A 16,208-nucleotide genomic window follows, 5' to 3' on the forward strand; every position below is an offset into this window, starting at 1 on the left:
TATTTTGTCATGACACAGTGTATTATGGTCATCTTTCCATCTCATTACTACCCCAGTCCTCTAGGTTACTGCTTCAACACTTTATAGCACGAACCTACCATAACATATTGAGCTGTTCTCATTGACGGCATTTAGGATTTGCAAGAGGCTTTTGCCAAGACACAGTTGTGTACTAAGCTTCCTTGTACCTTTATAGTTGTTACCACTCGTAAATTCGGTGGATCAAAGAGAATGAACATTTAAACTTTTGGAAGATACTTCTGAGTTATCCTCACGTCTAGAGTCATTAATGATAACGTTTAAGAATGTTGTGGTCTAGCCAGAAACTAGAGGCAACATAGAATTTAACATTTTAGGAAATTTCCACCATGGTAAAATGTTTTCTCCAACACCATAGAGCAATGGAACTTGAAATGCAAAAACCTGCCAATCTTTTACCATTCCCTAGAGATAATCTTTTAAAAATTTTGAAAATTTATTCCTGTGATTATCATTGGAATTTAAAAGAATATATTTCTTAGTGTATCTGTCTGACAGTCTCTCTTTTATTCCTGTCATGAAAGTTGAGGAATTTCATGCACCTACACTGCCAACTGTTCTTCTACTTTCTGGATTTATTATTACAATTGTAATTGTGCTGATGGTTTTTCGTTGTTTTTACTTACTTATTTATTTTTACAGTGTCTTTTTACTTCTGTCCCTTTTATCTCCCTTAAACATTGTTTTGGATTTTTAAAAACTATTTAAAATTTTAAGAAAAAAAAAGACCAATAAATGGTATTACTACTAGGAGTGATACGGTCAATTGCAGAACCAAGTAGTATAATTGTGTTTATAATAATAAACCCTGTGGCAGTTGAAAGTTGTTCTACTTGAAGAATGTAAAGATCAAGTGACATTCTGTTTTCTTAAATCTATTGTCCTATAATCTGTTGACAATAATGCCACAATTTAGTTTGCTGTAGTTTTTCTTGCAAGTTCTAATTACTATATTTTTTCTTAATGTTACTAAAAGCCTATATCTTCGCACATTTTTTAATTTTGCAGTATTGGAAATGGATATTTTTATTTTCGAGGACATGCTTGACTTGTTCTCTGCTGTCCACTCTAATGTGGATTAATTTCTTCTGTGCCTGTGACTGCAGTCACACTGGGGTTTCTCTGCCTTCCCCTGTTAAGGCCACTCATTTTTTTTCCAGTTCAGTTGAAAACATTAAAGATTTTTTTTCCCCCAGAATTTTTTTAGTGCTTCAGAGGTAAATTTCAAAATTCTTATGTCTGGAGTGATCTTCAGTTTGCCATCATACTTGACTCATAGTTTGTTTAGGTTGAGAGTTCTTGGTTCAAAATGCTTTTCCATCAGAATTTTTAAAAAAATATTTTTTTAAAAATTGATTTTTAGAGAGGATGGGAAAGGGAGAGAGAGAAACATCAGTGTGAGAGGGAAAACATCGTTTGGCTGCCTCCTGCACGATCGAGCCTGCAGCCCCAGTATGTGCCCTGACAGGGAATCAAAGGGCAACCTTTTGGTGCACAGGACAACACCAAACCAACCAAGCCACACCAGCCAGGGCTGTAGTAGGTGTATTTTAAATTTAATCTTGCTTGGCTCACTGTAATCTTCAATCTCAAATCTTTATCCCATTCACATGTTTCTTTGTTTTTCCCCTTTGTCACTTCACATGGTCTCTGCTTGTCTTATGGAACTTAGTCTATAAATGTTGGGCCTGTTGGAGCGATCTAGCTTGTATGTTTTCCTTCATATTTTCTCTTCTGTCCTTTCCTCCTTCTATTTGGGAGGTTTCTTCTTTTGATCTTCCAGAATACTGTCTTCAGTCATGCCCAATCAGCCTTTCTGATGAAAATTTTATCAACTATGTGTTTAATTTCCAAGATCTCCTAGTAGTTCTCTGGTCTTTTCATTGCTCATAGTGGCCGGTTTTGCTGTTTGTTGTGAAGGAATATACCCCTTGAAGCTTTTAGCATGGTTATTGAGGTGTTTGGTTTGCTGTGGTCTATTCCTGTTTGTTCTCCTTAGGATCACTTAATCTGTTTTCTTTATCCTGGTCTTTCTCTTTATTCCTTTCTGATTTTTCTCAAATGTCCAATAACCCTTGGTTGGCCAAATATTGGAATGAAGATTTGTACTGATTAATGTAAGTCCACTTGCCCCAAAGGCTTCTCCCCTGAATAGTAGCCCTCACTGTGGAGTGTGCGTGTGTTCAGTGAGCTGGGCGGGAAAGTACAATTTTGGAGCAAATGCACAGCTGCCACAGTCGCCAAAGTTAATGGGTTGTATAATGAGGTGTTTACTTCACTCTTGGGTGAACCTGCCTTTCATTCTCTTCTCTGCCCCTCCCCTTTCCTCTTTCCCTCTCTTGTCTCATCTTCCTTTCTCTCATTCTCTCCCCACCTCTTTTCCTTCCTTCAGGGTCATGGTGTGGCATTGCCTCAAGCTTTGTGCTGCTTTCCTTTCCAGCCTTTAGTCCTGTTCTGGGGTTTCTTCCCAGACTTACTTTGCTTTATTTAGATGCAGTTGTCTGGCTTGAGCTGAGGGCAGCTGTTCAATATAAAGGAGAAGTCAGGAGGGGCCTGGCCCTGTGCTCTGTGAGAGCCCTGTGATTGCCCTCGTTAGAGCATCAGAGCCGTTCTCACTAAGGCCCTAACAGCCTTCTGTGTATTTTGGGTTTTATTTTCTGTTTTGGTTCACTCATCAGTATGAGCCCATCTATTTTTGGACAGTGCTCACGTTTGGGTTGAAGTTTTTTGAAGTTTTCATAAAACTTGGGGTCAATGTCAATCTTGGGAAATCAGTGCATCCACTGTAACTCTGACAGTAATTTAGGAAGGGGCTTAAATGTATCATTTCATTGAGTACTAGAGTCAAGACTTCCTCCCAGACACACAGTTTCCCTTCTCTCCTGGTAGTCTTTTACTTCTATCATTTCCTCCTTTTCTTAAGGAATATTATGTATTTAAAAAATTTTAAAAATATTTTTATTGATTTTTAGAGAGGAAGGGAGAGAAACATCGATGTGAGAGCGGAGCATCTATTGGCTGCCTCCTGCATGCCTCCTACCGGGGATTTAGCCTGTAACCCAGGCATGTGCCCTGACCAGGAATCGAACCAGCAACCTTTTTGGTGCATGGGACGATGCCCAGTCAACTGAACAACACTGGCCAGGGCATTTATTTAAGTTTTTAATCATGTACTTGAAGCTTAAGGTAATCCCATGGCACTGGGGGATTTAGAGGTAAGTGATCAAGTAAAATGACTGAAATATACTTGAGTTAAGCTTAGTATTTTTCCTATAGGTTTCTTTTTCCCTAGAAATGAGTTAATATTCTATTAATCCTCACTTGAGAATATTTTTTCCATTGATTTTTAGAGAGTGGAAGAAAGGGAGGAATGGGGGGAGAGAGAAAGAGAGAGAGAGAAACATTGATGTGAGAAAGACACGAGATTGCTTGCCTTCTGCACATGCCCTGACCGGGGCCAGGGTTGGAATCTGCAACCCAGGCCCATGCCCTTGAGCGGGATTCGAATCTGCCACCCTTTGGTGCTCGGGCTGACACTCTAACCAATGAGAACCACCAGCCAGGTTGAAATGAGTTAATATTCTAGAAACAGAGAAAATGTAGAGAGAATCATCAAACATTTGCTCCATACATATAAAAGGAAGTGATTGGTATTATTTCACTACTGAGACATTTTAATCTAGTGGAGTCAATAATGTTACATCAAAAGTATTAATCTGTTTTTCTTAGTTACTTAAAACATAGTCAAAATAATAAATAATAAATGGCCTCCTTTTAGATTTTCCAGTTCTAAGAGATCCATGGCACAAGATGAAGTCTAATACTGGGGTTGGATATTAATTAGAACCCAGTATTTTTTTTTTTCTCAGGGGTCATTTGAAAACGGAAATTCAGCAAAGTCTTAAGAAGGCTCACTTTGGGAAAGTACTCTCAAATAGAGCCATTTTCTGTGTTCCCATACTCTTCATATTAACAGCTCTTGTTGGATAACTAACTGTGTAGAAATAATTACTCCCATGATAAGCTTTTTCAGGGCAGAGATTGGATCAAAATAAGAGCTTTCATTGACTCTTCAAACTGTGTGCTAGACATGATGCTAAGTACTTCATTTAATTCCTGAAATAACCCAGTCGTTGAGTAGTCTTCATTTACACATGAAAATATTAAGGTTTAGCAAGGGTTAAGTATATTATATATGGCCATAAATGGAAAGTGACATTGAGATTTAAATAGATCAGGTATCTCTTGGTTATTTCTTCCTATGGGAGGGAAGTATACATACTGCACATAGAAATGAGAATTTTCATGATTCACTCTTGGTACTAGTGAGGAAGGCAGAATAAAATACTGATTTGTTTTTCCTAAGAACACAATTGTGGTTTTTAATACGATGTGTTAATACATGTATTTTCTCTCTGGACTTTTTTCTATCATTCATTCATTTAGTAAAGTACAGGAAGATAACAGTTTTAAATGCCTCCGTAAGGAAATACTGGTATTTTTTATATTTAATTTGAACTGATTTTTACATTTTCTTTTTAAATATATTTTTATTCATTTCAGAGAGGAAGGGAGAGGGAGAGAGCAATAGAAACATCAATGATGAGAGAGAATCAGTGATTGGCTGCCTCCTGCACCCAGGCATATGCCCAAGACTGGGAATCGAACCATGACCTCCTGATTCATAGGTTGACGCTCAACCACTGAGCCATGCTGGCCGGCCAATTTTCAAATTTTTTAATAAGCATCACTTGGTTTTTACATATCTAGAATGATGATTTCTTTCTTTTTCTTTTCTTTTCTTTTTTTTCTTTTTTTTTTTTTTAAATATATTTTATTGATTTTTTACAGAGAGGAAGAGAGAGAGATAGAGAGCCAGAAACATCGATGAGAGAGAAACATCGACCAGCTGCCTCCTGCACACTCCCCACTGGGGATGTGCCCGCAACCCAGGTACATGCCCTTGACCGGAATCGAACCTGGGACCTTTCAGTCCGCAGGCCGACGCTCTATCCACTGAGCCAAACCGGTTTCGGCTCTTTTCTTTTTTTACTTAGGTCCGATATGGGCAGAATTTAAAACAAATTATTGTATGTCTTTATTTCATGCTTACATTTACATTGAGGTTTTGGTTAGATAGAGAATTCCAGCTTCTGAGTTTTCCCCCCACTTTAGCACTGTCAAGAATTTGTTCCACTCTCTTTTACCCAGAGTCTTGATGAGAAGTTTTATGGTAATTTGAAATGTTTCTCAATTAGAATTTAGCTGATTTTTTGTTTTCCTCATGATGGGTTGTTTTTATGGGGTTTTGGGAGGAAGATCAGAGGTAAAGTGTCATTTTCATCACATCAGAAGAAAGGTGTAGATTATCAACATGCCTTGATGTTGACCTTATTCACCAGGTTGAGGCAGTGTTTCCCAGAGTTCTCCAATGTAAGGCTAGTTGCCCCCCTTTCCTCTTTTTCCATTCTGTGGTCTGTGGGAGGAAGTCATGATGCACAGCCCACATTTAAGGGGTAGGGACTTTGGTTCTACATCCTTTAGGGTTGAGTAACTCCGTAAATTATTTGGAATTTTCAGGCATTGGAGATTCAACTCTTCTCCCCCTCTTATTTATTTATTCAATTACTAGAGGCCCAGTGCACGAATTCGTGCACGAGTGGGGGGGTCCCTCGGCCTGGCCTGTGGGATCGGGCCTGAACTGGCTCTTCGACATCCACCGAGGGGTCCCCGGATTGCAAGAAGGCGCAGGGCAGGCTGAGGGACACCACTGATGCATGATCGGGGCTGGTGAGGGACGAGGGAGGTTGGCCAGCCAGGGAGGGACCGCGGGAGGGCTCCAGGGCATGTCTGACCCATCTTGCTCAGTCCCCATTGGCTGGACCCTAGCAGCAAACTAACCTACCGGTTGGAGTGTCTGCCCCCTGGTGGTCAGTGCACGTCATAGTGAGCGGTTGAACAGCCTTAGCATATCATTAGCATATTACACTTTGATTTGTTAAACACACAACCAGAAACTTAGCATATTAGGCTTTTATTATATAGGATTTATATCACTATGGACTCATGGGTATTTGTTGTATTTATATATATTTTTTACTTTGATGGAAACCAGGTTATTTAGCTTCTAGTTCAAGTTTTCTCAGTTATCTGATTTCTTCTTTGAGACACAAATGGAGATAATTATCAAGATCTAATTGGAGCTCTGGCCAGTGTTTTCAGTGGTTAGAGTGTGGGCCCCTAGCACCAAAGGGTTGCAGGTTCGATTTCCGGCCCTGGTTGGAGCGTGTGCGGGAGGCAACCAATCAGTGTGTCTCTCACACATTGATATTTGCCTTCCTCCCTCACACTCTAAAAATCAATGGGAAAAAATAATCCTTGGGTGAGGATTAACAACAACAAAAAGATCTAATTGAGTATAATGCCATCTCAAGCTACTCATGGATAGAAAAAATTCTTAGTAATAGCTAGGAATGACAGTCTGCCTGGAATCATGTGTTGGACACCCACCCTAAGCAGTATTTAGGGATTCGCATAACCTTGTTCAGATACAGATACATTTCCATAAGGTTGCCATTGTTATTGTCCTTTCTCCAAAGAGGTGAGCAATAGTAGATGGACAGGATTATCGGGAGCCATATTTACCAAAAAGGTGCAACTCTATCCAAAAAAATTGTGGCAAAACTCAGACACTCAAAGTACAGTTGATGATGTGTATGCCTATGATTACTATATAATCTCTGGCCAGGATTATTTGGTGCTCTTATGTATCTTAATTTTCACATTTAAAAATTTGTCCTTAATCTAGCCATCTGAGGGTGAACTAGTTTACTTTTTTAATTGTTTTCAGAAGAAAAGTCTACCCTAGAAGTTCCCTAAAGGATCATTTAAAACTAGAGGCCTGATGCACGAAATTCATGCAAGAGTAGGCCTTCCTTCCCCTGTCTGTTGGCACTGGCTTCCCTCTGTCACCCGGGACCCGGGCTTCCCTCGCAGCCCCAGCTTCATCCGGAAGGAGGTCTCGTCTAATTAGCATATTATGCTTTTATTATTATAGACGTCTCTTGTAGGGTCTCAGCCATGGCATAAATAGCTCTTCCTAATGTAGCCCAGGTACTGCTCTTTCTCCTAGTCTTGGTATTGCCAGGCTCCCGTCATGCTTCTAAAGTGTTTTTGGTTTTTACATATTTCCAGTTTTTTAAGTCATGACTATATGCTACTTTTCTTAACCCTGTAGAAGAATCCTATATTGTCTGCATATTACTATTGGATCATGAGTGTGTGCCAGAAATGTTTACTAGAGCAGTGGTTCTCAACCTTGGCTGCACATTAGAATCACCTGGGAATCTTTAAAATCCTGATGTCTGGGCCTCATCCTCCGGAAATTCTGTTTCTTTGTTACTAATGATGAGGCCCAGAAACCAGGATTTTAAAAAGATTCCCAGGTGATTCTAATGTGCAGCCAAGGTTGAGAACCACTGTACTAGAGCACCTTTAACTGTCTGACCACACACACGCACCCTAGCACTCCTTCTCTTATAAAGAACTTTGCTGCTGGTTTCTGCATTGTGTATGGGATTCCAGGTATCTTCCATCTCTGGCAAAGGACTGAAGTGCTTTGCAATTTTGGTTATTAATACCAACAGCTGGAGAGTACAACAGCAATGAGGTTCAAAGAATATTTGGTTGGATTCCTTCCCTTTAAGCTTTTTTGATGAATATTCTCCAAAATTCTCTTGTAATATTTTTAACACTTTACTTTTAAATAAAAAAGCTAACAAAGGGGAATTTGCTGGCTGGCACAAAACATGCTGCAAAGTTGCTTTTTTTTTGGTTATTGTAACTGAAGAATATCAAGGATTAACTTGAAAAAGAAAGGTAGATTTTCCTGTTGTATCAGCCGTTTCCTGATTGTCTTGCTCCCTTTAAAAAACCTCAAGATTTTTCTAAATACAGTCTTTAAACTTGGAAATAGTGCTTTAAAAAAAACACCTCTTTCCATTTTTCTTTTTTATAAAATTTATTGATTTTAGAGAGAAAGGAAGGGAGAGGGAGAGAGAAACATCGATTGAGAGAGAAGCATCAATCGGTTGTCTCCTGTATGCCTCCTATTACAGTGGTTCTCAACCTTCCCAATGCCGCGACCCTTTAATACAGTTCCTCATGTTGTGGTGACCCCTAACCATAAAATTATTTTCGTTGCTGCTTCATAACTGTAATTTTGCTACTGTTATGAATCGTAATGTAAATATCTGATATGCAGGATGTAATTTCATTGTTACAAATTGAATATAATTAAAGCATAGTGATTAATCACAAAAACAATATGTAATTATATATGTGTTTTCCGATGGTCTTAGGCGATTCCTGTGAAAGGGTTGTTCGACCCCCAAAGGGGTCGCGACCCAGAGGTTGAGAACCGCTGTCCTAATTGGGTTCTGAACCCCCAACTTGGGCATGTGCCCTGGCCTGGAGTCGCAACCCGCAACCTGACCTTTTGGTGCATGGGATGACATTCAGACAACTGAGCCACACCAGTCAGCTCAGAAATAGTGCTTTTCTCTATTTCCACTATTTCCCCACATCAGGTGCGCTTACCAGCATTCTGACACCTAAGTCTCAGAAAAACTTATTCCTACATATGTTTTTATTGGATTCAGAAATTATATATTTAGTCATATATTTATAAAAATTTCACTTTTATGCCAGAAGTAGTTACATAGCATTAATCTTATGAGATGTTTGCTTATTTTAATTTTTAACCTACTTGACAATTTCTTTTAGGTCAGCCTTTGTTGGTCTTCCATGTAAATACATGATACAAACAAATAGAAGCCATTTTTATTTGCATATGCAAATTAAATGTGTGTAAGAGGTTGGCAAATTTATGATGTATCTGTCTCACTCCATTTGAGTGTTTTTGGGTGCTCTTCTGACACCATACATTTCACAGTTTTTTATAACCTGATAAGCACTTTTATGCTGCCACTCAGCTGTCAAATCTTTACATTTTACCATACTTCTGATTTGTTTTTAAAAGAAGTAAGCATTACAGGTGTGGTGAAAGGTGCCTTCACATGCCCTTTCCCAGTTGTTTCCTCTCCTTCCACCGAGGTTTCCAGTCTCCTGAACGTAGGCTTGTCACTGCCACACAGCATAATAAGCTAGCCTTTAAAAATTTTCCAGTTGGTTGGAAGCATTCTGAGAAAGAAGCTCGTGGTCAAATTCTTACCTACAGATTTGTTATATTGAAAGCACTGAAGGGGCTCTCAGACCTGGAAAGCAATTTGTCAATTTTTGAAGTTCAGCATTGCCCAGTGATTTGAGCACAGAACCCCTTTCCCCATCATCTGTGGACTGTTGTTGCTTGAAACATGCTAATGGCTTCTTACTAATGTAACTTTCTAGATGTAGATGACAGAGTTACTAGTTGTCATCACTTCCAGTTGATGTTGATTTGATTATTAGATCAAGTTTAAAATAAATTTACAAAAAAGGAAGGTAAAGTGCTAATAAGATACATATTTATTGACCAGCATACAAGTTACTTATGCTCCTTAATTTTTTAAATTCCTGAGCTCTGTGATCTATTGAAGTGTCTGGCTATGGACCATATAACCTTTGCCTGAAACTGATCTGTTAACGTTTTATGTTCTATGGTTGGACGTAGGCCGAGTTTGTTGTTTTCTTGAATAACAGTTATCCAACTGTTAACGTTGTACAACATGGTACTTGTATTCTTTGTCTGCTCTTTTTTCTTCCTGTATTAGAAAATCTTGGTGCTTTTTGTAATTTATGTATAAAAGAAATTTTTCTTAAGATTTGTTCGTATAATGGTCTGATCCAGGAAAAATAAAACAGGAAAATGGACACTATTTCTGACCTTCAAATAAAACTCTCTATTGGTTTTTAGACTGTTCACCCAGCCTTGGTGTCCAATGCATTGTCTTCAGGCAGGGCTGTTCCCTGCCCAGGATCTGCTGAGGGAGGGGAGTTCACTGTCCTTTCACGGAGGCCAGGGAGGCTCCTCCCCCTGTAAAGGAAGAGTGCCCGCCAGCCCGCCCTCCTGGCTCTGTCCTTCAGCACTGCACTCCCACTCCCACCCTGAGGGAATGATAGGAAGGCTTACTTCCCAGAGTAGAAAGCGAGTCTGGAACTGTTCCCCAAATCTCCAAACACTGACCCATCTATCCTGTTAGTCTTAGAATTTTAGGGTTTATTAAGGAGTCTCTGTATTTTTAGGATCTCCATTAAAAGACACACAGTAAATATTTTTTTCATTAGTTAGGATAAGTCTCTTGTGTTCTGCACCTTGCTATTTCAGATGTATTTAACGTTTTTTTAAAAAAAGATTTTTCTGTTTTTACTTTGCGTGGAAAGATCTCTCCAAAACCTGCATTAGTTGTTTTATTAGCTTTTTATCTTTTTTCAGATAACTTTTTTATTCTAAGTGTTAATTTTCTTGAAAGTTATTGTAACTGGACTGTGTGATTCTACAAATACTTCTCCAGTGTTCAATCCTCATTTTGTTTAATCACATATTTTAGAGATTAAGCACTTATATGAGGAGCCCAATAAATGTGCACACTTGTTTTAAATTAATGAGTGAGAAAATGATCAAGTAGAAGCAGTTTATCTTCTGTTTGGAATAAATTATAATGTACAATTAATAGCAGTTTTTTTTTTTACAAATAATTATTATGTAGTAATAAACAATTCTGATGTGTCAGACACAGGTTAATCTACAATTCAACGCCACCTGTCTTCCAGAGGTGCTCATTCTGTCACTTTAATTTTTAGCTAAACATTTCCTGAGGGAATGTTTAGCTAAAAAATGATGCAAACTTCATTGCCCTCAAAGCTTAACCTCTAAAGGTGGGCCCACTGTGGTTAGATTAATTTGGAATTTCTTTGTTTGGAGTTAGGTCAGTGGTTGCCAGGTTCAAGACCCTGGTTTTCAGAAGCAATCTGTCTGCTTCTCAGATGGTTAAAAGAAGTACTTCTTAGTTATGTATGTATTTTTAGAGTTTATCCCTAGTTTTTTCTTAAAAATTCTGAGAGATGGGAAGGTATACAGAAGTTTTCTACAACCTCAATTCCATTTGAGAAAGTGAAAGTTGACTGATGAGTGAAACAACACAAAAGGAACGATTCTGCCGCTTTATTTGGATGTTATATATTTAATGGGGTGAAGGGAAGATTGGGATGGGAAGAAGAGAGCCCAGGCCACCTCTGGCCACTGGCCTAACGCTTTAGGCCTCAGGATTCCCTTATGTAAAAACGACAGGGCAGGGTCACTTTGCAGGTCTTCCCTGGCTCTAATACCAATTGACGGTGTTTTTTTGTTTGTTTTGTTATTGCTTTTTATTTTGTAACTGAGATAGTGAATAAAAGTAATACAATTATGGGAACCTAAGAAGAAACTTTCTTTAAAATGGCCAAGTATAGTATAAATCAGTCTTGTCCAATAGGGCTTTTTGATGGAAATATTCTGTATTTGTGATTTCTGATATACTAGCCCTAGTCACATATTGCTGTTGAGCTGTGAAATGTTGCTAGAATGACTGAGGAACCTAATTTTAACTTTAATTAAAACAAATTTAAATAGCCACATGTGGCTAAATAGCTACAGTGCAGGTTAACTTCTTAAGTATAAGTATTCAAAGGAAATGTCCTCACATTGATTTAATATGAAAATCTTGTTCTTTTGTGATTTGCAACTGGAATCTCTTAATTTTAGAATTTGGCAAGTCTCAATATTGAAATCTTCAAGCACATCCTCCGTTTCAGTTGCAGTCAAGAATAGATAAGGTACTATGACCTTTGCCAAGGGTCCCACAGACTCCTTGGTAACCACATGCCTCTCACTGGCTTCTTTAGAGCTCTGCCACCTACTGAGGCCTGTGTGTGTCCACTAGTCAACCTGTAGATGACTGTCCGTCTCCCCTCAGGGTTACACCCTATTCCTGTAGTAGGGTTTATATGATCTGGAGCACGTTTGGTGGTGGTGAGGATTTTATCTTCATATTTTTTACGAGCTTGATTCTTAAAAGTTTAGATACCACTTTCAAAAAATACTTGAAGTTTTCAGTCCTAAAGTCTTGAGCAACATGCTTTCAGGCCCTGGTCAGGTTGCTCAGCTGGAACATCATCTCATACACCAAAAGGTGGCGGCTTCGTTTTCTGGTCAGAGCACATACCCAGGTTTCGGGTTTGACCCCTGGTTGGGGTGGAAGTGGGAGGTAACTGACTGATGCTTCTCTTTCACGTCAATGTTCTATCTCTCTCCCTTCTCTCTAAAATCAATTTTTTTAAAAGGTGCTATTTAATTTAAAAATATCTAGGTCACAGCCCTGGTCAGGTTGCTCAATTGGTTAGAGCATCATCCCAGTAAGTTTGTGGGTTTGCTCCCAGTCAAGGCACATGTAAGAATCAACTGATGGGTGCATGAATAGGTGGAACAACAAGCCCAGGTCTCCCTGTTTCCTTTCCTCCCTCTCTCAAGTCAATCAGTAAATAAAGGAAGGCAGAAAGAAATATGTAGGTCACTAGGCCATAAAACCAGTTGTCACTTGAATGAGTTTTCATTAGGTCTGTATTGCTTCAGCATCACAATGCTACACTCCTGGGACTTGTGTGGGCATCACAAAGAGCATGGATTTTATCTTGAAATTCTGAACCTTTGCAATGGTAAGAGTTAGTGTAGAGGCAGTTTTTAGGGTTAATGGTTGGAACTGATAAGTCATGTGTTTGACACTTGATCATTTCTTCTGTAAGGTAATTTATGTAAATGTAAGTTATATATATGGCATACCAGAACACATAGCCCATGACATCCTGGGAACTCACTCCAGCCACACTGAGTGCAGAGCTGCTGTGATGACATAACCTGCTTCCCCTGAGCCTGTGCGGCACAGCCCGGCCCCCGCACCAGCGAGGTCTGTATTGGAGATGAAGGCGGGAGCAGGTATCAGTCATTTGCATGAGTTTTGAATGGAGAGAATCAAACAATAAAAGCATGTTAAAAAAACTTCAAGTAAAAAGAAAGAAAACTTCAAGCAGTACAGAAGAATAAATGCCTTCATATTTCCATAGCATTTTTTCCCCTAAAATTCTATTACGAGCTTCAGTTTTCTTTTTTACAAATGGGACTAAATTACACCTTGCTTTTTTTGCTTATAATTTTAAAAAGTCAGTTTTTGAGGTATCATTTCCCTATGATTACATTCACCCTTTTTAGGTGTACAGTTCCATGACTTTTGACAAATATATACCATAATTGAGATATATGACATTTTCTTCCCTCCCAAAGGTCTCTTTTCTCTGCTTCTTTTTGTAACCATCATTATACTCAAGATATAGAACGTTTCTTATTGTCTCAAAAAGTTTCATCTTTCTGCCTCAGTTTTTTTTTAAGGCTTTCAAATTTTATTTCTTTCTTTTTCTTTATTGATTAAGGTATTACATATGTGTGCTTATCCCCCCATTGCCTCCCCCCACTCATGCCCTCACCCCCCCTGGTGTGTCTGTGTCCATTGTGACTGCCTCAGTTTTAACAGCTCTATTGAATTCAATATATGGATTTACTTAAATTTTCCTAAATCACCCCTTAGAGCAGCGGTTCTCAACCTGTGGGTCGCGACCCCTTTGGGGGTTGAACGACCCTTTCACAGGGGTCGCCTAAGACCATCGGAAAACACATATATAATTACATACTGTTTTTGTGATTAATCACTATGCTTTAATTATGTTCAATTTGTAACAATGAAAATACATCCTGCATATCAGATATTTACATTACGATTCATAACAGTAGCAAAATTACAGTTATGAAGTAGCAACGAAAATAATTTTATGGTTGGGGGTCACCACAACATGAGGAACTGTATTAAAGGGTTTCGGCATTAGGAAGGTTGAGAACCACTGCCTTAGAGGTTTATTTTTAGGTTGTTTCCAGTCTTGCAGTTCAAGCAAGGTACAAAAAATATCTTTATACATAAATCTTAGTGTGTTTGTACAGCTATAGACATAGGATAAATTCCTAGGAGTGAAAATGGAATGGAAAATGGCCCCCCCCCCCAAATTGGACTAATTTACTTTTCAACTGATTATGGATGAGAGGGCCTATTACTTTCTTATTATGCCTGGGTGTCACCAAATTCAGTTTGTGCTAATTTGATAAAGAAAATATTACCTAGCAAAGTAACTTGCATTCAGTGTTGTTTTTTCTCATTTTAAATCATATCAAAAGTTCACATACACAAGAAACCTAACCCATGTTATTTATGGTTAAAACCACAGTATAACAGAGGAAATGTGAATAGAAAACTTTACCTTTATAATTTTCACTTCCTGCTTATCTGTATCTGCATTTCTGTAATTACACATGACGTTTTAATCTCCTCACACCATATGCTTAGTGTGTGCAGGTATGATTTTGTTTTGCTTTTTAAAAGGTCACTTTATTTCCTGAGTGTTTTGTTGTTGTTATTCCAGAATCTTCATCTAGTTTGTGGCTGTGGTACATTTCTGTCATTCTATACTTTTTCACAATTATGAACTAGGCTTCAAATACCATCTTTTTAAATAGAAAAGTTTTAAAAAAGACTTTTAATAGTATTTTCTTAGGATAAGCTTTTACTAGTACGATTCTTCTGGATTTAAATATATCAACATTGACAGGGCAGGGTAGAATTTTATCATTTCAGATAGGTTTTGTCACTTCATTGGGAATTCAATAATGTTTTTCCTCTGAAGAAGGAAGCAGTTACATATCAATTTGCATCTATGCTAGCTTAAACTAGTTTTCCTCTTTATTATTATTTTCTTGTTTTTCATTTTTAAAAAGTTATAGTTGACATACAATATATTAGTTTCAATTGTAGAGTCCAGTGGTTAGACATTTGTATACCTTATGAAGTTTAGTACTCACCTGGCACTGTACTAGTACATAGCTATTACAGTGCCAGCCACTCTTATTCCCTATGCTGTACTTTACATCATTGTGACTATTTTTATAACTGGCAATTTGTTCTACTGAATCCCTTCACCTTTTTGGCCCATTTCTTCACCCTCTCCACGCCCCCATCTGGCAATCATTAGTTCTGTGCATCTATGAGTTTGTTTCTGTTTTGTATGTCCATTTATTTTGGTTTTTAGATTTACACACACACACACGTGAAATTATATAGTTTTTGTCTTTTTCTTTGTGATTTATTTTTCTTAGCATAATATCCTCTAAGTCCATCCAACCTCTTTTTTATTTTTTAAAAAGTTATAAAAATATATGCTACCTGTAAAGATTTCATACCCACTTTCCACTGTTTAGTAAATTAAAATTTTAAATTGATTTTTTCTCTCAATAGATTATTCACATTTTTAAATATTTTAAAATTATCAAACATTATACAGTGAAGACACCTTACTCTCGTTCCCCCACTACTCAGTTCCCCTTCTTGGAGGCAATTAATATTGTCAGATTTTTAAAAAAATATATTTTATTGATTTTTTACAGAGAGGAAGGGAGAGGGATAGAGAGTTAGAAACATCGATGAGAGAGAAACATCGATCAGCTGCCTCCTGCACACCTCCTACTGGGGATGTGCCCGCAACCAAGGTACATGCCCTTGACTGGAATCGAACCTGGGATCTTTCAGTCCGCAGGCCGACGCTCTATCCACTGAGCCAAACCAGTTAGGGCATATTGTCAGATTTTTGTGTACTTTTTAAGACATACTTTGTGCATTTTTGAGCAAATGTATCTGTGTGCTTTTTGGGTGTGTGTCTCTTTTCAAGCCACAAATGTTAAGTATGCGGCACATACTTTTTTGCACATATATTCTTAGATAACTTTATTTGTATTTTAACTTTTAAAAAGTAGATAACTATATGCTCATGGTTCAGTAATAAAATAATGAAAGGCTTGAATAGTACCCCTTCTATCCTAGTTTGCTGCCTGCTGTGCACACCCTTCAATGAATCTTTATGCATCATAGAAGCAAGTCAGATGGCGTATGCTTTTGTTTCCTTTCCCTCCTGTAAGTCGCAGACTAACCTTTGACATCTAAGAAGGCGGTATAGACTCGGTGTTAGGAGCAGTGACTCCTTACATTCAGATGTCTGCTCTGCCACGTATCAACTGTGTGATTGTGGGCAAGGTATTTTTTTTT

The 16,208-nt window shown here is 38.2% G+C and overlaps 1 protein-coding gene across 4 annotated transcripts in view; it reads left to right on the forward strand.

Annotated features, from left to right (window-relative positions):
• WDR33 (WD repeat domain 33) overlaps positions 1-16,208 on the forward strand; it is a 111,246-nt gene that overhangs the window by 69,680 nt on the left and 25,358 nt on the right. Inside the window, exon 8 of one of the 4 annotated variants that reach the window (XM_005879467.2) lies at positions 6,890-6,933. The exons of the other annotated variants lie outside the window; for them this stretch is intronic. Within the exon in view, the coding sequence (XP_005879529.1) occupies positions 6,890-6,918 (29 nt within the window). The 3' untranslated portion in view covers positions 6,919-6,933. Of the gene's footprint in view, positions 1-6,889; positions 6,934-16,208 lie in introns of those variants that run through there. 4 annotated transcript variants of the gene reach the window in all.

This window comes from Myotis brandtii, unplaced genomic scaffold (assembly GCF_000412655.1).
Source record: "Myotis brandtii unplaced genomic scaffold, ASM41265v1 scaffold600, whole genome shotgun sequence".
NCBI classification, from domain to species: domain Eukaryota; kingdom Metazoa; phylum Chordata; class Mammalia; order Chiroptera; family Vespertilionidae; genus Myotis; species Myotis brandtii.